This window comes from Humulus lupulus, chromosome 5 (genome assembly GCF_963169125.1).
Source record: "Humulus lupulus chromosome 5, drHumLupu1.1, whole genome shotgun sequence".
Lineage (NCBI taxonomy): Eukaryota > Viridiplantae > Streptophyta > Magnoliopsida > Rosales > Cannabaceae > Humulus > Humulus lupulus.
The window spans coordinates 10,350,162-10,375,020 of NC_084797.1; the positions used below are offsets into that span (position 1 = coordinate 10,350,162).

General features: G+C 41.6%; 2 protein-coding genes across 2 annotated transcripts; both read right to left on the reverse strand.

Annotated features, from left to right (window-relative positions):
- Positions 1–1,950: 1,950 nt before the first annotated feature.
- On the reverse strand, positions 1,951–2,597 carry LOC133834389 (uncharacterized). Its single transcript, XM_062263988.1, has 2 exons — positions 2,510–2,597; positions 1,951–2,354 (listed from the first exon to the last, which is right to left on the reverse strand). The coding sequence occupies exons 1-2, from the start codon at positions 2,537–2,539 to the stop codon at positions 2,043–2,045; spliced, it is 342 nt and encodes a 113-aa protein (XP_062119972.1). The 5' UTR covers positions 2,540–2,597; the 3' UTR covers positions 1,951–2,042.
- Positions 2,598–18,634: 16,037 nt separating this feature from the next.
- Positions 18,635–23,312, reverse strand: LOC133834394 (uncharacterized). Its single transcript, XM_062263993.1, has 2 exons — positions 19,463–23,312; positions 18,635–19,364 (listed from the first exon to the last, which is right to left on the reverse strand). Exons 1-2 carry the CDS (start codon positions 19,943–19,945, stop codon positions 18,894–18,896), a joined length of 954 nt encoding a protein of 317 aa, XP_062119977.1. The 5' UTR covers positions 19,946–23,312; the 3' UTR covers positions 18,635–18,893.
- Positions 23,313–24,859: the final 1,547 nt, after the last annotated feature.

Genomic DNA, 24,859 nt, shown 5'->3' on the forward strand with positions numbered 1-24,859 from the left:
TATTGATCCTTTTTGCGAGCATACAAGTACCTCTTCTCCTCAAGTTCCTCAAATTGTAGAGTCTGAATCTTCTCCTGCTCCTATAGTCCCTTTTCCACGTCATTACTCTCGCAGGTCTCGAGCTATTGATACTGGTATTTCGCAGGCTGACATTTCTGAAACACCTCCGCCTACAGCTGTTCTAGATCCTTCTGATACTGTAGATCCTCCTCGCTATCCTCAGCGCACTCGTAAGTCTACTAAACTACCACATTTTGTTTATTCGTCTTATTCTATCCCTTTCACTTCGTTTTTAGCGTCTATTCATTATCTCTCTGAGCCTTTATCCTATAAAGAAGCAGTTACTGACCCTCTTTGGCAGCATGCTATGAATGAGGAACTTTCAGCTTTGCACAAGACAGATACTTGGGATTTGGTATCTTTACCTCCTGGTAAACATACAATTGGTTCTCGTTGGGTTTATAAAATCAAGACCAAGTCTGATGGGTCTGTTGAACGCTACAAAGCTAGATTGGTAGCTAAGGGATTTTCTCAACAGTATGGTATGGATTTTGAGGAAACTTTTGCTCCTGTTGCAAAAATGACTACTGTCCGTGCTCTTATAGCAGTTACATCTGCTCGTCAGTGGAATATATCTCAGTTGGATGTTGAGAATGCTTTCTTGAATGGCGATTTACATGAAGAGGTCTACATGGTTCCTCCTCCTGGGGTCCCTCACAATCATGGAGAAGTTTGTAAGCTTAAGAAAGCTCTGTATGGTCTCAAACAGGCTCCTCGAGCATGGTTTGAGAAATTCTCCAATGTTGTTACTTCTCTTGGGTTTCTCTCAAGTAATCATGACTCAGCACTATTTGTTAAGTGTACCAATGCAGGTCGTATTCTCCTTTCCTTATATGTTGATGATATGATCATTACTGGTGATGATTTAGATGGAATTGCAGTGTTAAAGTCTCAATTAGCTTCTCAGTTTGAGATGAAGGATTTGGGGCCTCTTCGGTATTTTCTGGGTATTGAAGTTGTCTTCTCCCCAAAAGGCTATCTTCTTTCTCAGTCAAAATACACTTCTGACATTATTGACCGTGCTCGTCTTACAGATACAAAAGTAGTTGCCACTCCTTTTGAGCTCAATGTTCAGTATTCTCCTTCTGATGGCACTCCCTTGCATGATCCTACTTTGTATCGCACTATTGTTGGCAGTTTGGTTTATCTCACTATCACTCGCCCCGACATTGCATATGCTGTTCACATTGTTAGTCAATTTGTTGCCTCTCCTACTACTGTTCACTGGGCAGCTGTTCTTCGCATTTTGAGGTATCTTCGGGGTACTATCTTCCAAAGCCTTTTGCTTCCCTCCACTTCTTCCTTGGAGCTGCGTGCATACTCTGATGCTGATCATGGTCGTGATCCCACGGATCGGAAGTCTGTTACTGGTTTCTGTATCTTTTTGGGTGATTCTCTTATTTCTTGGAAAAGTAAGAAACAAACTGTTGTCTCCCAATCTTCCACTGAAGCAGAGTACTGCGCTATGTCATCTACTACCAAAGAAATTGTTTGGTTAAGATGGCTGCTTGTAGATATGGGTGTATGTCATTCTCAACCCACTCCTATGTATTGTGATAATCAGAGTGCCATCCAGATTGCTCACAACTCAGTTTTTCATGAACGCACCAAGCACATTGAGATTGATTGTCACTTCACTCGTCACCACCTGAAGCTTGGCACTATCACTTTGCCTTTTGTTCCTTCTTCTTTACAGATTGCTGACTTTTTTACTAAGTCTCATTCTATTTCTCGTTTTCAATTTCTAGTTGGCAAACTCTCGATGCTTATTGTTGCTGCATCGTGAGTTTGAGGGGGGGTGTTAGAGTTATTATTTGAGGGTATTTTAGTCTTTTCTTAATTATTGTTATTTTATATCTTTTGCCTTATATAAAAGGCTTGGCTTATAAGTTTTGTAACCTAGAATACATTCTCTCTATTTTTGCAATACACTCTAGCCTCCCTTTTCTCTCTTCATCTTTTTGCTATCTCTCATTTGGGTTTTATGGATTGTGTCTTTGCATAATTATCACATTCATTGACAGTTTTACATTAGCAGAATTTAAAACTTGATTGAGAATCCTAAGAGAGGGATGCCCCAATCGTCTATGCCATAAGTCTCTAACTGAAATACAATCTGAAACATGATTTACATCAGAGGTAGAAATTGCAACAAATGGAGAAAACGTAGAATCCAACTTGTCTTTATTTTCCTCGGCCAAACGTCCTTCAGAAGCTTTAGTAGTTGGAACATCAAGTTGATACAATCCATCTCTAAGCCTCCCCTCCAGTATTACTCTCTTTGTTTTGATGTCCTTCACATAACAAACAGTAGAGTAAAACTCAATAAACACTTTATTATCTGCTGTGAGTTTAGAGACACTAATTAGATTCTTTGTTATGGCAGGAACATGAAGCATGTCTTTCAACAAAAGAGAAGAGCCAGTAGAAGAGTTTAGTAAACCTGAACCTGTATGAGTAATGGGGAGTTGATTACCATTTCCCACAGTCAATTTATCACTGCCTCCATAGCTGAATCGATGCACCATATCCTCTCCAGTAGTTGTGATATGATTAGTCGCACCACTGTCAGCATACCAACCCATATGATCCACTGTTTCAGGAGAAGCAATATACGCAGAGGGCATTTTCTTCTCATCACTTTGACCAGAAAAACCATTAGAAGGAGGAGTACCCATGAAGCTAGAGTCATACCGATTGTAGCAAAATGCAGCAGAGTGCCCATATCGACCACATACCTGGCAAGTGGGTTTTGAGTTTCTACCAGATCCACGACCGCCAGGATGACGGCCACGGTATTGACCACCCCTCGATGTGGAGCCTCTGCCACCACGATAGTGAGTGCCAGGATGACGACCAGGAAACACGGGAGAGTCAGAGGGCTTGTGAGCAAGATTCGCCGACGGAGCGACGTTCAATGTGAGAGCAGAGCGGGTAGTCTGCGATTGAAGACGTTTCAGCTTCGTGTCGAAGCTAAGGAGGAGTTCTTGAAGCTCCTGCCAAGAGATCGATTCCCGAGCCTCGATCTGAACCGTAATGGGAAGATATTCGACATCAAGACCCCGGAGAACATTAGCTGTAAGGTGGGTTTCTGGGTAAGGGTCCCCAGCCAAGGCAAGCATATCGGCCCAGGTCCTTTTCTGACGAAGATAGTCGACCATGGGGGTTCCTCCTTTAGGAGTGAGTTGGATCTTATCTCGGAGTTCATCCATTCTAGCCTTAGAATGTGCACCAAACAAGTTTTCGAGAGCAACCCAGAGAGTACGAGTCGAGGTGCAACCCATAACTTCGGTAGCAATAGATTCAGACATGGAACCATATAACCAGCCCATGAGTAACTGATCACACACAACCCACTGTTCATAAGCAGGATTTGGACAAACACCAAACCCAGGACGGTCCTCAGTAGAGGAAACACCAGCAGAAACATATTCAGGAGGAGCCGGCTTCAGCCCATTGATATAGCCATCCAACCGATGACCCCTGATAATGGTTGATACCATTGTTTTCCACAGAGTATAATTATTACGATCCAACTTAAAACCAAAAGGTTGAGAGAGGGTATTACCAAAAGGTGTAGATGGAAAAGCACTTGGTCCAGTCGGTGGAGAGCTGGCCAAGGGGGAGCTGGTCGGGACAGGGCCTGTGCCAACAGCAGGAGGTGCAGCAGGCGAAACAGCAGGTGCAGAGTGACTGGTCCCAGACGACATGGCTGCGTGAGCAATTCTGCTCTGATACCAAGTTAAGAAATGGTATTTACACAATATTTGTAAACTCAGCTCAAAGAATTGAGAGCCAGAGTACTCTGTATATATATATCTTTGTATGAGGAATACAATCATTACAACCAAGGAGAAGGCCTCTAGCCTACTGACGTGTGGCAATGAGCCAAACGGCTATGTAATAGAAAGCACAAATAACAAGGCAAAACAGAAAGGTGAAAAAAGGAAAAAGCATACAATCGTGGTCACCCTTACTGGCTTGTCCTAGACAAATAGACTGCTAATTTATATATATTAATTAGTCTCCTGTATTATGCCTTAACAAAGATATTCATGGTTATTTAGTTTTAGATATTTAAAATTATTTACTTTTATTAGGCTAATATATAATTTATTTTTGTGAACTTTAATTACATGTGATTGCATAATGATATTTCAATATTGTTGGTGATTGTATTATGATATTTCAATATATAAGAAATCCTAATTTTCATTTATCTTTGATTTTTCTGTTGTTTCTTTAGATTGTTTAACAATAGCGACAACCATTTGCAAGAAACAAGAATTAGTAAGTAAGAAAGAAAGAGTATAAGGTCCACAAGACGAATAATATTGTAACATATATGTGTTCATATCATTGATGTGGCATATGAAACGAAATTGGTAAATAATTACATCTTGTTGAGCATAATAAACATGAGATAAATACTTTTGTGCTGAGTTTTATTTCAGATGGACGGTACCTGTTAGATACTTAGATAACAGATATTTTGAATACTATGGTCTATTTTTTCTTTTAAGGGTCACTTTTATTTTTTTTTGGGTGATGTGTATATGAATAGAAGAAAAAGTTTTTATGGATGCTTTTGTTATCTGACCTTTGGAAAGAAAAAGATGAGAATCTTAATAAATCAAAATACAATATTTTTAATTTTGAAAAACAAATGAATGCCACGTCAGTTGGACGGCTGTTTCCACAAGCATATTTTTGCTGCTTTATTCTTTTGGATAGGGACATTGTATTGAAGTGCACACAAACTAATCTATAACATATTAGCAAACATTATATTAATTTATAATTTTTATTTAATAATTAATGAGAAAAGGAATAGTTACATCCATTCCCAAAATGAGAAAGAAATAAGAGAGAACGGTGAGAAAAGTTTACTCTCTTATTAATGTGGAACAAAGTTACATTTCTATTTTGTATCACATAAAAACATAATAAATAAAACTATTAACACATTTAAAGCAAAATTGACATGAACTTTTTTTATATATATAAGTGATCAAATTGAAATGATAAAGTACAACCAGTTAAAAAGATTATTTAGCCAAAGGGCATACAAATCAATTCATTAGCCGCTAAAAAAACAACCAATAAAAGATAGAAGAACAATTAGTCAATTTACTTCCTCATTTTTGTTAGTAATATGATTTTGTCAAATCATTTTTGACATTGTCTTCAAATGCCTCATAAATGACAAAGTTAGTCTTCTTTTACCTCATAACTAATTTTCTTAATATAAATTTATCCACAAACTTTTTGTCTAAAACCAAATATCACTTAGATGATAAACATATTTTAGTTTTATCCTAAAATTTTACTTCTATTATAAATTTGACCTTACAATTAATTTTTTTATTCAATTATTATCTAAATTAAAACAAAAAAATTATTCATCTTTTACCTATTATTTATAGAAGTTGACTATGATTTTTTGTTGGCTAATATTATTATTAAATAGTTAGAAAAATCTCCTCTCGAAGACCTTAAGAATTGTGTTCAAATTACAAACGGTATTCGCTCACGATGAATGTGACATAGACACACCGTAAACTAAGCACTCAATATACTACAAGATCACGTGAACAGTGTGACCTTGAATACAAACTATGAACTCTCACAAATATTACAATTCACTCAACAAAACAATACACCAAGGAGTTCAATTTTTCTCAAAGCTCTAGTAGCCTATTTGTAGAAACAATTTCATGCTCTGAAGGGCTAAGAAAGAATTCACAATAAAAGCAAGAATATTTGATGATATTCTTTATTGATGAAAATTGCGGGGACAACTTATACCTGAGTCAAATAAGAATTTTCTAAAAATAGAAAATAAGCAATAACCTCTCCAAGATTTTTATTTTCTACCCTCGACCATACTTAGAGAGTACGAAAATTAACAAAAAAATCCAGAAATGAATTCAGATAAGTCACGTAATATTTTCTTTATAAAACCAAGATAAAAATTCATTTTATAAATATATTGTGAATATAAATAATGAATATTTACAAATCCCACCAAATAATCCAAGATATTTAAACCTTGGAATCACAATAAAATAAATTAAAACAACTTTTAAATAAAAAATATATTTTCATAAATTTGCCAATTTAATATATTACAATGAAGACAAAGAACCCAACAAAGAATATGAACTAACTTGTTATTGAGTTTAATACTAAGCTTTTCATTGCATAATCCATAAGAAATTACATCTCTTCAATGATAATCTTAAAAAAAAAATCACATATATCATGTTCCCAAACACCATCCATGAGATGGTGACACAATTTCTTTGTCTGCAGGATCTCTTCATCCCAACAACCAAATAACAGAACTTTATATTTATCAAGCAATAAAAGTCTCAAAGCAATCCAACCCATCAAACTGAGGAGCAAACTTTGGCATCTTAGTAGTTTTAACCTCCATTAATCTTGCTTTAGGCACAATAGTTTCGATCGAACTTCGAATCCCATCTCCAGATTCCTGAACATTACAAGTATGAAAATCCATGTTACCAAAAAAATGATGTATAATAGTGAAATACAAATTGCCTCTTTCTTTTTTGGTTACCTTATTAGTCTTGAAAGGGCTTCTATCACATAAGTAAAGACCAACAACAGCAGCCACAACAGGGAGAGTTATAGATACTGTACCAGCAGCCATTGCAGCCTATAGAGCTACCTCTTCTTCTTAATTTGTTAGTTTAACACTGTGATGAGATAAGAATAAGAGAGTTAATGATATTCTTTCAATGATGGATTGCCTTTATATGGAGAAATTATTAGAGTAAAGCAAAGGAATATGAGCTAACTTGTTAATCAAGAAAAGTGAAAATGAAGGACAGAAGCTAAGAAAACATGATATAAACACTTTTGTGCTGAGTTTTATTTCAGATGGACGGTGCCTATTAGATACTTAGATAACAGATATTTTGAATACTATGGTCTATTTTTTCTTTTAAGGGTCACTTTTATTTTTTTGGGTGATGTGTATATGAATAGAAGGATGCTTTATGGATGCTTTTGTTATCTGACCTTTGGAAAGAAAAAGATAAGCCAATCTTAATAAATTAAAGGGTTTATGTTTTTTTAACATGTGTTTTGGCTCATTACCTGTTTGGACTTTGTATTTTGATAAATTATTTTTTAGACCATATATTTTCTAAAATAGTTCAAATAGACCCATAAACTCGATTTTGATCAAAGTTTTTTGAATTAAAATAACAAATAATTCATCAAACTAACAACTCAGAACAAAAATACAGTCATTCTGCTTAAGAACTGTGGTATTATACTTATTTTTTTGTTCATTAAAATCAGTTTTAGAGGCTTATTTGAACTATTTTACAAAACACAGGGTCCAAAAAATAATTTATCAAAACACAGTGTCCAAACAGATAATAAAGTAAAATACATAATTTAAAAATGTATAAATCCTAAATTAAAATACCACGCTAGTTGGGCGGTTGTTTTCATAAGCATATTTTTGTTGCTTTATTCTTTTGTATAGAGACTGTATTGATCAACCATAAATTAATCTATTTAATTGCTTTTCAATTAATTTTTTGTTAAATATTAATAGTTTATTTCCAATCAAAATAAATTTATTATTATATAGTTAGAGTGCACACAAACTAACAAACTAATCTATAACGTATTAGCAAAAACTATTTTAATTTATAATTTTTATTTAATAATTAATAAGAAAATGAATGGTTACACCCATTCCTAAAATAGTTTACTTTCTTATTAATGTGTGACAAAGTTACATTTCTATTTTGTATCACATAAAAACATAATAAATAAAACTAATAACACATTTAAAGCAAAATTGACATGACCTTTTTTTTATATATAAGTGATAAAATTGAAATGAGAAGTAAAACCAATTAAAAATATTATTTAGCCAAAGGGCATACAAATCAATTCACTAAAAAAAAACAACCAATAAAAAATAGAAGAACAATTAGTCGATTTGCCCTCACTTTTGTTAGTAGTATGATTTTGTCCCTTCACTTTTAACATTGCCTTCAAATGCCTCTTAAATGGCAAAGTTAGCCTTTTTTTTTACCCCTAACTAATTTTCTTAATATAAATTTATCCACAAAATTTTTGTCTCAAACCAAATATCACATAGATGATAAAAAAATTATTTTTATTATAAATATAAATAATGAATATTTGCAAATCCCACCAAATGATGCATGATATTTAAACCCCAAAATCACAATAAACAAAGAATTTAAATACCTTTAAATAAAAAAGATATTTCCATAAATTTGCTAATTTAGTATATTACAATGATGACAAAGAACCCAACAAAAAATATGAACCAACTTGTCATTGAGTTTTAAGCTTTTCATTACATAATCCATAATAAATTACATCTCTTCAATGATAATCTTAAAAATATCACATATATATACACATATAAATGGGGAATTCTCCAATATATATATATCATGTTCCTAAACACCATCCATGAGATGATGACACAATTTCTTTCTCTGCAGGATCTCTTCATCCCAACAACCAAATAACATTACTAAATATTTATCAAGCAACAAAGGTCTCAAAACAATCCAACCCATCAAACTGAGGAGCAAACTTTGGTATCATAGTAGTTTTGACCTCCATTAATCTTGCTTTAGACACAATAGTTTCGATCGAACTTCGAATCCTATCTCCAGATTCCTGCACATTACAAGTATGAAGATCCATCAGCCTTGATTTCCTTATACCAAAAGTGGATGAAAATGTTTATAAAAAATGATATAAAACAGTAAAATACAAATTGCTTCTTTCTTTTCTGGTTACCTTATTAGTCTTGGAAGGGCTTCTTCTATCACATAAGTAAAGACCAATAGCAGCAGCCACAACAGGCAGTGTTATAGAAACTGTACCAGCAGCCATTGCAGCCTAAACAGCTTCCTCTTCTTCTTAAATTATAGCTATTATAACACAAAGATGAGATGAGATAAGAACAAGAGACAGATAGCCTTTATATGGAGAAATTATCCAACTTACTTGTTAATCAAGAAAAGTGAAAGTGGATAGAAGCTATAAGAAAATATGAGACAAACACTTTTGTGTTGAGTTTTATTTAAGATGGACTATACCTGTTATGTGCTTAAATAAACAGATATTTTGAAATCATGAGAAGACAAGACAAAACTATGGTCTCTTTTTCTTTTTTTCTTTTAAGGATCACTTTAATTTTTTTGGGGGTCATGTGTGAATAGAAGAATAACTCATCTTAGAAAGAAAAAGATAAGCCTTATCTTTAATAAATCAGAATAGAACACTTTTATTTTTGAAGGACACAAGAATGCCACGTCAGCTACCACAAAAGCACATTTTTATTGCTTTATTCATTTGGATTGGGACATTCTATTGCTCAACCATAAATTAATATGGGATAGTTGAGGTGAAACTAATTTATTATGTTTGTAGTACTTAAGTACTTAAGTTATTTTTTTAGCGACGAAAGTATCTGTCTATGTTTTGGTGTAGTTTAGTATCATCGTCAATTCTCACCATTAAGTTCGATTGTGACACGTAAGCGAAAGTCTCAAATTAAATAGATATTTGCGGTAAAAATACCTAATTTTAGATATATTTGCAGCAAAAATACCCAAGTTATAAGTAAATTTTACACTATAGTGGCGGACTGGATGACGAAACAAACAGATTCACTAAACTACATCAAAACATGGACGAAATGTATTTTCACTGCCAAAAAGATAACTTAGGTACTTAAGTGCTAGAAACATAATGATTTTAGTTATTTTTGCTGCAAATATCACAATATATAATTAATGTTTATAATGGCTCTCAATTGATTTTTTTTTAATGTTGATAGCTTTTATATATATGACTTTTCTAGACTTTTATGCAGGTTTCAATTTTCATCCAACTATTTGAAAACAAAAATATAGTAATAATAATTAAAAGAAGAAAAAAAATTAGGATATGATTTTTTTAGTCAATTAGCAAAATGATTGCTAAACATGTTTTTTTATGTAATTTTTAGGTCATTAAACTTATTATGAACTCCAATATTTGTTAGTTTTTTTTAAAGTGTATGAATGAATTTAGGACAAGTTCAATTTATGTTACAAATTTAATAATATAGGATTCGTGATTAGTTTATCATAAATCTTAAAAGGTTATTTATCTCTTTGGCTAAATTAGCCATTTAAAAAAATTAAAATACAAAATTACTTCTTTATATGTTAATTTTTGACTAGATTTGCATAGTTTAAAACAAAAACTAACTCTTAGAAATAAAAATGTAATAATACATGAAGCTTAAAATTGAAATCATGATAGAGAATTTAAAAGGTATGAGGGGTAGGAATAATGGAGAAGATGTGATATGTTCTTTAAGTTGTTTGATATAAGAATAATAGAGTAGAGATGAGGCCAAAATGAGGAAAACATGGAATTCATTCTATGACCCCATCTCCATCCTCGTCTTCGTCCTTATTTAAGTCTCCTCATGGCTTAATTCTTAGGAGGGATGAGATTGAAATTTTTTATTAGGTTGGGAATTTCAACAATGACTCATTTGCATTTTAATATTGTATGCCCTAGTTTTCCCACGGGCTGTTTAGCAGGACGAGCCTCGGACTAAACATGATTTAGTCCGAGGCTCCCACAGGCCGGAGGCTCTATTTCCAAGACGGGCCCTTTCTAGCTCGAGGGGGTCCTGTTTCCAGCTCGCACTTGTTGCCCCAGGAGCTGGGAACAACATCCGACGGCCACAGACGGATAAGCCCGGGCTATGAACTGCTCCGGTAGCGAGCTTCTCAGGAAGCTCCGACCCTATGGGAAGTCAACACGCAAGCTAAACGTGCATATTCCTGCCATCACGTGTCCGATATCCCCCTGACTTCTCGGACACGCATCAGGAACGTGCGTATTCAGACACCCACGGACGAGTTGGGCCATGCGGCCCAATATCTCCTTCCATACTGATTAGACCACACTTGTGTGTCAGGTTTAGGAATTAATCATGAATATCACAGACTTGATATGACAAATGGTAAGGTCACGGGATGACCTCCCTACCAACTTCCAGGTGCCTTCTCCTATAAATATGGAGACCCTGGGAGTTGATAGGGGTTGGAAAAAATAGTCTTTGAAGAACTATATGCTTTGTAAACCAATTACCCAGAGAATATCAATAAAATTGACTAGTGGAGTAGAAGGATTTTAACCTTCGAACCACTTAAAAATGTGTCTCGAGTCACCTAGTTCTTCCCCCCAAAGATTTCCTATCTGTGACGGTTCTACTTTTAGTACTAGTCTCTTTCTCCTCTTCTCTTAATTATCTGTTGCCGAAGAACCGCGTCAACAGTTTGGTGCTTTCATTGAGAGCAAGTCCGATTAGTACTACCACAAACATACAACTATGGTGACCACTCGATCCAAACATGGCAACGAGACAGAACAGCATGATGGGCAGGAGGCCCGCCATGTTGCCCTCCCTGATGAGCAAGTTCCTGAAGTCCAGCAGAGGCCAGGAAAGCAGCCGGCGGGCCAAGACGACACTGGTAGTTCAGTGCCCCGACCGCCTAATCCGAATCCATGTTATTACACTGCGGTGGAGATGGAGAATGCTCAGCTGAGGAGCCAGTTAGCAGCAGCTGGTCAGCAAATCCAGGATATTCTGAATCGACTACCCCCTCTCACAACCAACGGTAACGTTGGAGAGAGGCAAGGCGAGACTCCTAAGTCTCGCCGGAGTAATCGGTCCAGGCATAGCCGTTCGGGTAGACTCCCTGCAGCCAACTCCACCCCTTCATCACACCATCAAGAGGCGAACTTCAGGGGAATGCCTCGGACCGAATAGCAGCAGTACAGCCGTTCGGTTAGGACGTCAACCCCTAGCTCTCAGCCTTCCTCGAGGATGCCCAGAAGAGATCGAGGAAATTCCCAAAGAAGGGCCGAGGAGATCCGCAGACGTCAGTCCGTCCCCGAAGAACGTCCAGTTCCTCGTCCAGCTCGCCCAGCGTGAAACCAGCAAGCTGGCAGGGCCGAGAGGCCCCCACCTAATTTAGTCCGTCCTGACAGCACTAGGATCGCTTCTCCGGTCAGGCATCCTCCTTCTCCCATCAGATATCCGTCTCCTCAGACCATCCGAGAAATCCCGACCTACGGGAATAGCAGGAGGGGCCCGCCGTCAGCCGGACCCTCCTGGCGCGGCAGGGTGCCGGAGGAAGGATCAGGTCATGGCCGCCAAAGACGCACTCCGAGTCTGTCCAGCAGGAGTCACTGGACCGGCAGTGCACGGAGTGATCTTTCGGGAGGAGACCTGCGCCAGCGGCTAAGTTCAGCACAAAGTCACCATACTACCCAGGGAGGCGACCTTCGAGATCGCCTCAACTCTCACAGAGAGGATCGAGTTAGGGATGGTAGCCAGGCCCGCTCAGTTGGGGTCCGATCCGAAGTACGTAACGGCGGGAATGCCCCAAATGACCTATCTCAAGATAGGAGGGGCAACAACCCGCCTAATATGTACAACGGGTCCGGAGCTGTTGAACATCCCCGGAATAACCCAAGATCTCAGGACAAAACCCTAGAGCGCTTAACTCAGATGGAGGAGCTAATGAAGAAGCTCCTGTCGGAGAAAGAAAAAGACGAATATGATTCAGGGGATGAGATGGAACTCTTCGCCCCCACTATAGCAGCAACGGCATACCCTTCTGGCTTTCGTATGCCTCACTTGTCAAAGTTCAACGGGGATGGAGACCCATCTGACCACTTAGGGATGTTCAACACCCTAATGATGGCTCATAACATCGGACCAGAGCTTCGTTGCTTGATCTTTCCTTCCACCCTAACTGGACCTGCCAGGCAGTGGTTCAAGCAAAGTAAAAGGCAGTCAATCAGCTCCTGGAAGACCTTTTCGGTTGACTTCAAGAGGGCATTCCGCGCCTCTCAGGCCGCCAGGGTCCAGGCCGACTCCCTAGCTAACGTGAGACAGCAACCTGGAGAGACGCTAAAAGCCTACTTGAGCAGATTTGCAAATGTCGCTGCTCGAGCCAGAGACGCCGACGACAGCTCCAAACTCATGGCTATGAGGACCGGGATCCTAGTCGGCGGAGATCTGTGGAAGGATATTCAAAGGAGGGGGGTCAGCTCGGTTAGTGAATTCCTTAACAGAGCCCAAGAGTGGATAAACTTGGAAGAAGCTGAAGCTTCAGCCGCAGGGACCAGCCAGGTCCTCGAGAAGCCCGCTGGGACGGGAACAGAGATCGTAGTGGCGACTCCCGACGTCACGCAGAGTAACCAGCCCGGTGGCGGCAAAAGAAAAGGAAATGGTGAAAACAGCCAGCACGGTCAAAAGAAGAATAAGTCCGTGGATAAATTCAAGCCCGTGTTCACAGCGTATACCGAGCTCACCCAGACCAGAGAGAATATTTTCCTGGCCAACGCTACGCAAGTCCCCTGGAAAAGGCCGGAGCCATTAAAACACCCTAAGGGAAAGAGAGACGCTTCCAAATTCTGACGTTTTCATAACGACATCGGGCACAATACCGACGACTGCAGGCACCTCAAAGATGAAATCGAGACTCTAATCCGAGCAGGTCCATTGGCGCAATACTCGCGAAATAGGGTCCCGGCAAGTCGACCCGCTCCGGAGGTCCCAGTCAGTCAGTCCGGACCTCGGGTAGATCAAGACGTCCTTCCCCCCGCGGTCGAGGGGGAGATCTCCACCATCTCTGGAGGACCACACATGGCTGGCACGAGCAGAGGCGCCCAGAAGAGGTATGTGAATGAGTTGAAAGCCCACAATGGAGCGGAGTTCGTCCCGGAACAGCGTCAATCAAAACAACAAAGATTAGAGAAACAACCGATCATCTTCGCGGAGGAAGACGCAAGCCATGTCCAATTCCCTCATAACGATCCCTTGGTCGTACCAGTCCAGCTCGCCAACCGGAGAGTAAGGAGAGTGCTAGTGGACAATGGGAGCTCGGTGAACCTCCTATTCCGATCCACCTTAGAGAAAATGGGTCTGACCGTCTCCGAGCTGAGGGCAACCTCGATGATGCTGTATGGTTTTTCAGGAGAAGGATCAGCAGCGATAGGGACGATTGAGCTAGTGATCACCCTTGGAGACGAGTCCCGAACAGTGTCCAAACTACTCGAATTCGTAGTCATTGACTGCTCCGCTGCTTACAACGCCATTTTGGGCCGACCTACGCTCATTGCTTTCGAGGCTATCACTTCCGTCCGGCACCTCGCCATGAAATTTCCTACTCCGACAGGGATCTGCACTATCAAGGGCGATCAGCTCGCTGCCAGGGAATGCTACAGCATTTCCATGAAGGGAAAATCTAAACCCGGGCAGGTGACGATGGCCGTTCAGGATGAAGACGAATCTCGGGGACCCAAGGCGGCTCCCGAGATTGAAAAACCTCAGATTTCCGAAGGCGAAGAGCTCGCCCTAAGCGAGGACATTGACCCCCGAGTAGGCGAGGACAGGTCCGAGCTCCAAGCTATTGAAGAACTCGAGGAGGTAAGCATCGATGAACAAAACCCGTCACGGACGGTTAAGCTCGGAAAGAACCTCTGCGATGGAAGAAAGGCGGAGCTAACTACGTTTCTGAAGAAGAACCTGGACGTATTCGCATGGTCGCACGAGGACATGATAGGGATCAGTCCGAGTGTAATCATGCACACACTCCACCTAGACAAAAGCGTCCCTGCCAAGTCTCAAAAGCAGAGGCGTTTAGGGACAACCCGAGCCGAAGCCCTTGAAGAAGAAGTGGCCCGGCTCAAAAAATGTGGCTTTATCCGCGAAGCCAAATTTCCTGTTTGGGTTGCCAATCCCGTGTTAGTTCCAAAGCCCAACGGAAAGTGGTGGACCTGTATCGACTTTTCCGACCTGAATAAAGCCTGCCCCAAGGATTGCTTTCCGTTACCAAGGATCGATCAACTTGTGGATGCTACGGCGGGGCACGAGCTCATGTCCTTCATGGACGCGTACTCAGGCTACAATCAGATCGCGATGAATCCAGCAGATCAGGAACATACCAGCTTCATGACCCCGACTAATGTCTATTGCTATAAGGTCATGTCGTTCGGTCTGAAGAACGCCGGAGCTACCTACCAAAGGCTAGTAAACAGAATGTTCGCGAACCAGATCGGGAAAAACATGGAAGTGTACGTTGATGATATGCTTGTCAAGTCTAAGATTGCCAGCAACCATGTCACCGATCTGGAAGAATGCTTTAACATACTGCGAGAATATGGCATGAGGCTCAATCCTCAGAAGTGCACTTTCGGTGTCGCATCGGGGAAATTCTTGGGTTTCATAGTCAATACCCGAGGAATCGAGGCAAACCCCGACAAGATCAGGTCACTGATCGAGCTTCCTTCCCCCAGGTCGCGGAAAGATGTCCAAGGCCTCACAGGAAGGGTGGCAGCACTGAACCGGTTCATTTCCAAATCGACCGATAAGTGCTTACCCTTCTACAACCTGCTCTGGGGAAACAAGAAGTTCGAATGGACAGTAGAATGCGAAAGCGCATTCCTCGACCTAAAAGCGCACCTGGCTGAACCGCCTGTGCTATCAAAGCCCAAGGTAGGAGAGCCTATTTTCCTGTACATGGCCGTAACTGAGGACGCGGCTAGTGCCGTTATGGTGCGAGAAGAGGACCAGGCTCAGAAACCGGTTTATTACATCAGCAAGAGACTCCTCGGAGCTGAGTCAAGGTACCCATTGATGGAAAAATTGGCGTTCTGCCTAATCACGGCCTCGCGAAAACTCAGGCCATATTTCCAGTCCCACTCTGTACACGTCATGACCGATCAGCCTCTAAAGCAGGTTTTGCAAAAGCCTGAAGCCTCGGGACGCTTGCTGAAGTGGGCGGTCGAACTCAGTCAGTTCGAGAATTTCTATACTCCACGAACTACCATAAAAAGTCAAGCCTTGGCCGACTTCGTGGCAGAATGCGCGGGATTCCATGAGATTCCATCAGAAGACTCACCTCAGGTCGCCTCCTCAAGCTCATCGTGGAGGATCTTCGTTGATGGCTCATCTAACGAGAACGGCTCCGGGGCCGGAATCATTCTGATATCCCCAGGGGGGCATAGATTCCACTCTGCGCTAAGGTTTGGGCTCAAGGCATCTAACAACGAGGCAGAGTACGAGGCCTTGTTGGCTGGGCTTAGGATAGCTAGCGAGCTAAAGGCGAGCTCTGTCCAATGCTTCAGCGACTCCCAGCTCGTGGTGAATCAGGTTCTAGGCGAGTATCAGGCGCGGGGTCCCAAGATGGCCGCCTATTTGGCAAAGGTAAAGTCCGAATTGTCTGCGTTTGGGCGAGGGTTGATCGAACAGATACCCCGGGAGCAGAACGCCAACGCAGATGCTCTCGCCAAGCTCGCCACCTCGGGAGAAACAGAAACCCTGGGGTTGGTGCCAGTCGAGTTCTTGAAGAAACCTAGCATAGACGGAGGACAGGCAGATATTGAAATGATTGACATCAGGCCGACCTGGATGACTCCCATTATTGAGTACCTCGTCGAGGGCAAGTTACCCGAAGGACGCAGCGACGCGCGACGAGTCCTTTATCAAGCTCCGAGGTATACGCTAGTCGAAGGGGTGCTGTACCGACGCGGGCATTCATTACCTCTCCTCCGGTGCGTTCTTCCATGCGAAGCGAAGGCCATCCTGCAGGAAATTCATGAAGGATTCTGCGGAGATCACACTGGGGGGCAAAGCCTGGCCTTGAAGATCCTCCGGCAAGGTTATTACTGGCCGACTCTATCCAAAGACTCGATCTCATATGTAAAAAAGTGCGACAAGTGTCAGCGGTTCGCTGCGGTTGCCCGAGCTCCTCCGACCGAGCTAAAAATGATTTCGTCTCCCTGGCCCTTCGCCGTTTGGGGGATAGATCTAATAGGCGCCCTGCCCACCGGAAAGGGCGGGGTCCGTTATGCCGTGGTAGCCATTGACTACTTCACCAAGTGGGCCGAAGCAGAACCGTTGGCGACAATAACATCGAAAAAGGTGCTAGACTTCGTGGTTAAAAGCATCATATGTCGATTTGGCCTACCTAAAAAGATCGTCTCCGACAATGGTACTCAATTTGACAGCGATCTGTTCACCGAATTTTGCGAGAGGCACGGAATTGTGAAAAGCTTCTCGTCCGTGGCCTATCCCCAGGCAAACGGCCAGGTCGAAGCTATCAATAAAACTCTGAAGACAAGCCTCAAGAAGAGGCTAGATGAGGCAAAGGGGATCTGGCCAGAACAGCTCCCCCAAGTTCTGTGGGCCTATAGGACCTCACATCGGACTCCCACGGGTCACACTCCTTTCTCCCTAACCTTTGGAAGTGAAGCAGTCCTCCCCGTGGAGGTGAAGGTCCTGTCACACAGGGTCCGGTCCTACGACCAAGACGGGAACCACGAGCTCCTATGCCACTCCTTAGACTTAGTGGATGAAAGGCGAGAGGATTCACAACTCCAGCTCGCCCATTATCAACAGAAAATCACTCGCTACTTCAACACTAAGGTCAAAAGACGTGCCTTTAGCGTCGGTGATTTGGTCTTGAGGAGAGTTTTCCTGGCCGGGAAAGATCCCAAAGATGGGGTTTTGGGACCAAGCTGGGAAGGACCATACCAGGTCATCGAAGTCATCAAAGAGGGAACTTATAAGTTAGCTCGACTTGGTGGAGGGGCGGTCCCGCGGACTTGGAATGCTATCCACCTAAAGAAATACTATCAATGAGCCATTTGTAAGGCCTAGAAGGTCACCTTCCATGTATAAATAAAAATCAAATGTTTCTCGTTATTTGCAAGAGTAATTTTAAAGTAACCACGAAAGACCCTTTCCCAGTTACTTGGGGGGCATATGGTACCTGGATATAACCAGGTCTCCTTAACGACTTAGGTGTTAATTTTTATCTACGGATAAGAGTTATCACAAACTAAGTCCTATCATGGTCTTAACCAGGTCATAAAACTTAGAAGTTAACTAAAATTTGTTGACCGTGGTTCTTCTTTAAAGAGCCCGGGATACGGATAAAAGTTGACGCGAACTAAGTTTTTCAAAATAAGTTCCTGGTCTTAACCAGGTCAAAAAACTTAGAAGTTAACTAAAATTTGTTGACCGTGGTTCTTCTTTAAAGAGCCCGGGATACGGATAAAAGTTGACGCGAACTAAGTTTTTCAAAATAAGTTCCTGGTCTTAACCAGGTCAAAAAACTTAGAAGTTAACTAAAATTTGTTGACCGTGGTTCTTCTTTAAAGAGCCCGGGATACGGATAAAAGTTGACGCGAACTAAGTTTTTCAAAATAAGTTCCTGGTCTTAACCAGGTCAAAAAACTTAGAAGTTAACTGAAATTTGTTGACCGTGGTTCTTCTTTAAAGAGCCCGGGATACGGATAAAAGTTGACGCGAACTAAGTTTTTCAAAATAAGTTCCTGGTCTTAACCAGGTCAAAAAACTTAGAAGTTAACTGAAATTTGTTGACCGTGGTTCTTCTTTAAAGAGCCCGGGATACGGGTAAAAGTTGACGCGAACTAAGTTTTTTTTTTTAAAAAAAAAAAAAAGTTCCTGGTTTTAACCAGGTCAGAAAAATTAGAAGTTAACTAAAATTTATAGATCGTGGCTCTTCTCTAAAAAGCCCGGGATATAGATTACGGTTAACCCGAACTAAGTTCATAAAAATAAAGATGAGTTGTAACCAAATGCATAAAAATATATATATGTCAACCTAGCTGAGCAAATTGTCTCGAGGTGGAGGTACCTCATCAAAAAATTTATTACAATATAAAGTAGAGTACAAAAGACCCAAAGAAGTATCCTAAGCCCCATCAGTTGGCCCTCTGGAGGTCGCGGTATCGTCCTGCCCCGCCGCGGCAAAGGCCTCTCCAGTCTCCGAGGGAGGAGCCTCCTTATTTAGGCGGGCTTGGAGCTTCGGCAACAAAAACGCCCAGAGATCCGGGGGCATGAAAGAAAAATCCGCGTCCGGATTGTGGGACCAACAGTTGTAGAACAGGTCTTGTAAGGACTGCTCCGAAACGACCCGCTCGGCTTCCAGGGCGGCCTGTGCGGCCTGGGCCTCGGTCTTCGCTGCCTCGAGATCCGTCCGCGACGCGGTTAGGGAGTTTTTAAGCTCTTGGTTCTTGGAGCGGATTTTCTTCAGTTCGGCTTTGGAGGCCGCCAGCGCGTCTTTTGCCTCCTGGGCCTCCTGAAGCGCGGTCTGGCGATCAGCCTCCATACCCTCGAGTTGGGCCTTGGTCCTGGCAATGCCTCTGTACACGGCAGCAATACCCTGCAAGAAGGGAAGGACAAATTAGCTAACTATAAAAAAAAAAAGAGAAGGGGGCGGCGTGTGAATGTTAAAAGCTTTAAAGGAATGGAACAGTTTACCGTTAGGGTCATGTCCATTGAAGATTCCATAACTCGGATCGGGCTCGTTGATTCAATTGCCCGGAGCTCCCTCTCCTTGAGCTTGTAGAAATGGCTGACGGCATAGCTCGCCGACTCATATACCGTTCCCCGGAATGCTTCCGGCATCCTCTCCAGGTCCTGATGATCGACCGGGATGCGCACATCCGGGACTGCTGTGGCCGGATTCCCGATCTCCCTTACCCCGTCCTGGACGGCTAGTGGAGATCGTTGGGGTGGCGGGGGCATGGGTCCTGTCCTGGCGACAGGAAGGATCGCCCCCGCGCCCTGGGATGGAGGGGCTTTCTCCTTCTCCTTAGCCGGGGATTTGGTGGAGGTTCCTGCCGAGCTCTTGGACTCCCGGAGCCTTTTTAGCCTCGGCCCCGCTGGGGGGTTCCCGCCGAACACCACGCCCCGTAGACTACCTTCGGGCTGAGACATCTCTTCTGCTAAGAACAAAAACATGGTTATTACAAGGTAGCAATCATGCAGAAAGAGACAAAAGGTTTAAAGGCAATAAGTAAGCGAATACTAAGGAAGCCCTACCCCCCGAGCTGGAGGAGCCTAAGACGATTATCTCGCGAACTGTCGCAGGTTCTAGGTCCGACTCTGACTCGGGGCTGGACTCTCCTACGTACTGCCTAATCCCCGGAGCATAGATGCCCCTCTGGAGCGCTGGCCACGTGCGTAAGTTGGTCCCATACTCCTAAAAAAGGACCGACCTAAAGGCTAGGGTGTTATCTACTACTACGGTACCCTTAGGCCGACTCTCTTGGTTGTCCAGCACGAGCTGGTCAACGCAATGGAGCAAGAGCGTGTCTAGGTCCGGATTCCTTGGGTGACGATGGACGAGCTGCCTAGGGTTGAACCTAACCAGCCGGGGGTCTGCAGTGGCCCTATCTACATTCTTAAACAAGTAAGGATTACCTTGGCCGGAGGGACCCGCGGCTGCTCTAGATCGGACCCTCTCCTCGCCCATACCCTGGGCGACCTCCAAGGTCCTCTTCCTGTTCCTCACGAGAGGAACTTCTTCACCCTCCTCCTCGCCTTCGTCGTCTGCGACCTCCTCCGCAACGATCGGTCTATTGTCGCGAGCTGGGGGAGGCCCCCGGGGCCTTTTCAAATTCAAAGTCTGATTTGGGAAAATCAGCTTGCAGAATACCATCGTCTCGTCCGTCACGAGCACGCGGTAGTCTTTCTCACTGGGGGGCAAGTTCGCCAGTGTATCGTATTGACCCCCGAAGGTCGCAGACTTTTCGGTCCTCGCGTAGATGGCTGCAAGGTTGGTTGAAGTCAGAAGTGGAATAAGGGAGGAGCTAAAATAAGATAACCTTTAAAAGGCGAACTAAATCAAGGATCACTTACGAGGACGGTTGAAGTAGTGATGTTCGCAATTGCGGAACCTAGTTGACATGAAAAACTGGTCCTTGAAGTCATTTGGATGGCTCGGCAGCTCGATGACTGCTGCTGTGTTAGGGAAGCGGGTTAAATAATAGAACCCGTCGCCTCGCCCCCGCTGGTCCGGGCTGGCTTTGAGGCAAAAGAAATATAGAATATCAGCAGGAGTGGGGACCTCCCACTCATGCTTTTGGAACAAATACCTCAATCCCGCCAGAAGACGGTATGAGTTGAGGGGGAGCTGAAATGGGGCCAACCCCACGAAGTTCAAAAAGTCAGCAAAATACTGGTCCAGGGGGAGGAAGGCCCCTGCCTTGAAGTGTTCACCGCTCCAGGCCGCGAACGACTCGTCGAGCGGCGTGCAGCTCCGCTCCCCATCCGCAGCAGGTCGGGCGATCACGGAGGCCATCCCCAGGGGAATGTTGTGGTTGAGGAAGATTTTGGTGATCTTTGCCTGGTCGGTTATCTTCGAGACGATTCTCTCCGCCTCGAAAAACGCGTCAGGGGCCACCTCGGCTTGCTTCTCCACCGCCGGCCCAAAGTGAGGAATTGGTGAGCTGGACACCACCGCTTTTCCTTTATCCTGCTGGGAAGACGAACTTCCCACGTTCTTCTGTGGCAGATTTCTCTTTGGAGCCATCTGGTCGCCTAAGAACAAAAGAAAACACTTTAGCAAAGGCGACCCAAGCAGGAGAGTGAAGCAAATATTAAGTACACGAGCTGGGGTAAGCCCAGCCCGTGGAGAGTGGTGCCACGCGTTCCAAGGAACACGCGCCTATGCCCTCAACAGATCCCAGATTACTCGGAATTCGTGCGTCAGAGGGCTCAGAGTAAAAAATTGCCTTGGGGGGAAAGTTTCAACCAGCAATGCGGGGCAAAACCGCTTTTGAGGCGTATTCCCTAAGCTACCCGGTTTTTGCACCCAAAATTCCTAAAGATCCTACCCAGAAACTGTTCCTGAAGAAACACCATGAAACCCACACTCTAAAACGATGTCCCATGGCAAGCATGCCCTAACCTAAGAAGGGCTGTCACCCTCTGTATTCACGCAGTTCAGAAAACCCCTGCATGTGGCTACAGTAATATTTTTTACCTAAGCTACAGTGGCATGCTTTCGAAGTAAACAGGGTCAGAAGAACTTACAGTATATGGTTAGATGGTGAGCGAGGTTGCTGCGCTGGTAGGAGCTTCGTTGGTACAGTGGCCTCCAAGGCTTTGAAGGAACTCGTACGCTTAAGCTTCGTGAACGGAGAGGATGAGAGCAATGGAAATGAGGGTTTCGTTCTTCGGAAGGTCAAAGAGAAAAGAAGGAAATTTGAGAGGTTTTGAATGGTAAGGTGGCCCGTGCGTGGGATGACCACCCCCTTTTATACAAGGGAAGGATCACGTGTAAAAGGCTCTTGGGAGACCCTCCACTCGAAATGTGAAACGACGGCTGGATAGTAGGCTAGGCCATTTAATGCGGTTCTCGTAGAGTGTACCGTCGCCACCCACGACGTTCCACGTATCAGACGCCTGCGAAAGGCATGGAATACGAAGGGTTGTGGGGGAAGTCTAAAAGCCCCTACTATGGTCTCCCATATCTGACGTCATAGACCACGAGCAGGAGCTTGGGGGGCAGATGTACGCCCTGGTTTTCCCACGGGCTGTTTAGCAGGACGAGCCTCGGACTAAACATGATTTAGTCCGAGGCTCCCACAGGCCGGAGGCTCTATTTTCAGGACGGGCCCTTTCTAGCTCGAGGGGGTCCTGTTTCCAGCTCGCACTTGTTGCCCCAGGAGCTGGGAACAACATCCAACGGCCACGGACGGATAAGCCCGGGCTATGAACTGCTCCGGTAGCGAGCTTCTCAGGAAGCTCCGACCCTATGGGAAGTCAACACGCAAGCTAAACGTGCATATTCCTGCCATCACGTGTCCGATATCCCCCTGACTTCTCGGACACGCATCAGGAACGTGCGTATTCAGACACCCACGGACGAGTTGGGCCGTGCGGCCCAATATCTCCTTCCATACTTATTAGACCACACTTGTGTGTCAGGTTTAGGAATTAATCATGAATATCACAGACTTGATATGACAAATGGTAAGGTCACGGGATGACCTCCCTACCAACTTCCAGGTGCCTTCTCCTATAAATATGGAGACCCTGGGAGTTGATAGGGGTTGGAAAAAATAGTCTTTGAAGAACTATATGCTTTGTAAACCAATTACCCAGAGAATATCAATAATATTGACTAGTGGAGTAGAAGGATTTTAACATTCGAACCACTTAAAAACGTGTCTCGAGTCACCTAGTTCTTCCCCCCAAAGATTTCCTATCTGTGACGGTTCTACTTTTAGTACTAGTCTCTTTCTCCTCTTCTCTTAATTATCTGTTGCCGAAGAACCGCATCAACAAATATATATATATATATATTAGATACAAATAACATGCATATGCACGTTTATTTACTTTTATTTACAAAATTTATTAATTATTTTTATTTAATTTATATTAATATCATATAAATTTTGAAATAAATATTCTATTTTAATTAAATAATTTATTTATTTTTGTTTAAGTTTATGTTTATGTTTATTCTAATTTTTGAATTTGGGAGTGACAACAATAGATTATATATTATATATTTAATATAATATTAAATATTATACATAAATTTTAAATTTAAGTTTCATTCTAATTTTTTTTTTTAAATTGTTGTTAATTCACAGTAGATTATATTATATGTTTAATATGATATTATTTTAATAAGTGAGTTTAAGTTTAATTAAATTTTATTTAAGTTATAAAACGTATGATTTTATTATTTTATATAATTATCATTGTAAGATATCTCAAAAATATCACATTTTAATTTATTTAATTATTTATTATTTTTAAATAATTATCATTGTAAAATATCTGAAAAATATCATATTTTAATTTATTTAATTATTTATTATTTTTAAATAATAATTATTGTAAAATATCTCAAAAATATCCTATTTTATTTATTTTATTTTATTTAAGTCTAAGTGTTTACAAACTACCATTAAATATAAGAATATTCTGTTAAATATAAGAATATTCCATTAAAGTTAACATTAAAAAAATAAAAAACCGTTAAAACTAAGAATTTTCATTATCTACACACTTATTATATATAAGAGATATTAGATACAACTAACGTGCAATATGCACGTTTGCTTAGTTTTATTTATAGAATTTATTAATTATTTTTATTAAATTTATTTTAATGTCGTATAAATTTCAGATAAATATCATATTTTAATTAAATAATTTATTTATTTTTGTTTAAGTTTATGTTTGTTTTCGTTTTTGAATTTGGGAGTAACAACAATAAATTATATATTATATGTTTAATGTAATATTAAATATTATACGTTTTAAATTTAAGTTTATTGCTAGTTTTTTTTAAAAAAAAATCAATTTGTTACTAATTGACAGTAAATTATATTATATGTTTAATATAATATTATTTTAATAAATAAGTTTACGTTTAATTAAATTTTATTTAAATTATAAAAAAATATGATTTTATTATTTTTTTAAAATTGTTGTTGACGCCGTTTTTCGTCAAACAGTGAAAGAATAGCACATAAACAATAATTGATAATGGCCAATTGAAATAAGACAATACAAACACACAATTTTTACGTAGTTCAGCAGTTAAATCTGCCTAATCCACGAGTCTCTGTTATTAAACTCAAGATTATCTCTGGGAATTCTTTAGGAATGAATTCTTCAGAGTTTTCTCTCAAGGATCAGAATTTCGGTGGTGCATGGCCTCTCTATTTATAGAGAAGATCGAAGAATACTATCCCACATATTTTGGGTAGTTACTCTTTTTGTGTAAATCAAATAAATGACTTTAAATGCCTATAATCAGATATAAAAAGAAACGACCCCTGAAGACCAGGGGACGTATAACTGACCAAAAAATATCCCACGATTCTAGAGGATTTACAATAATAAATG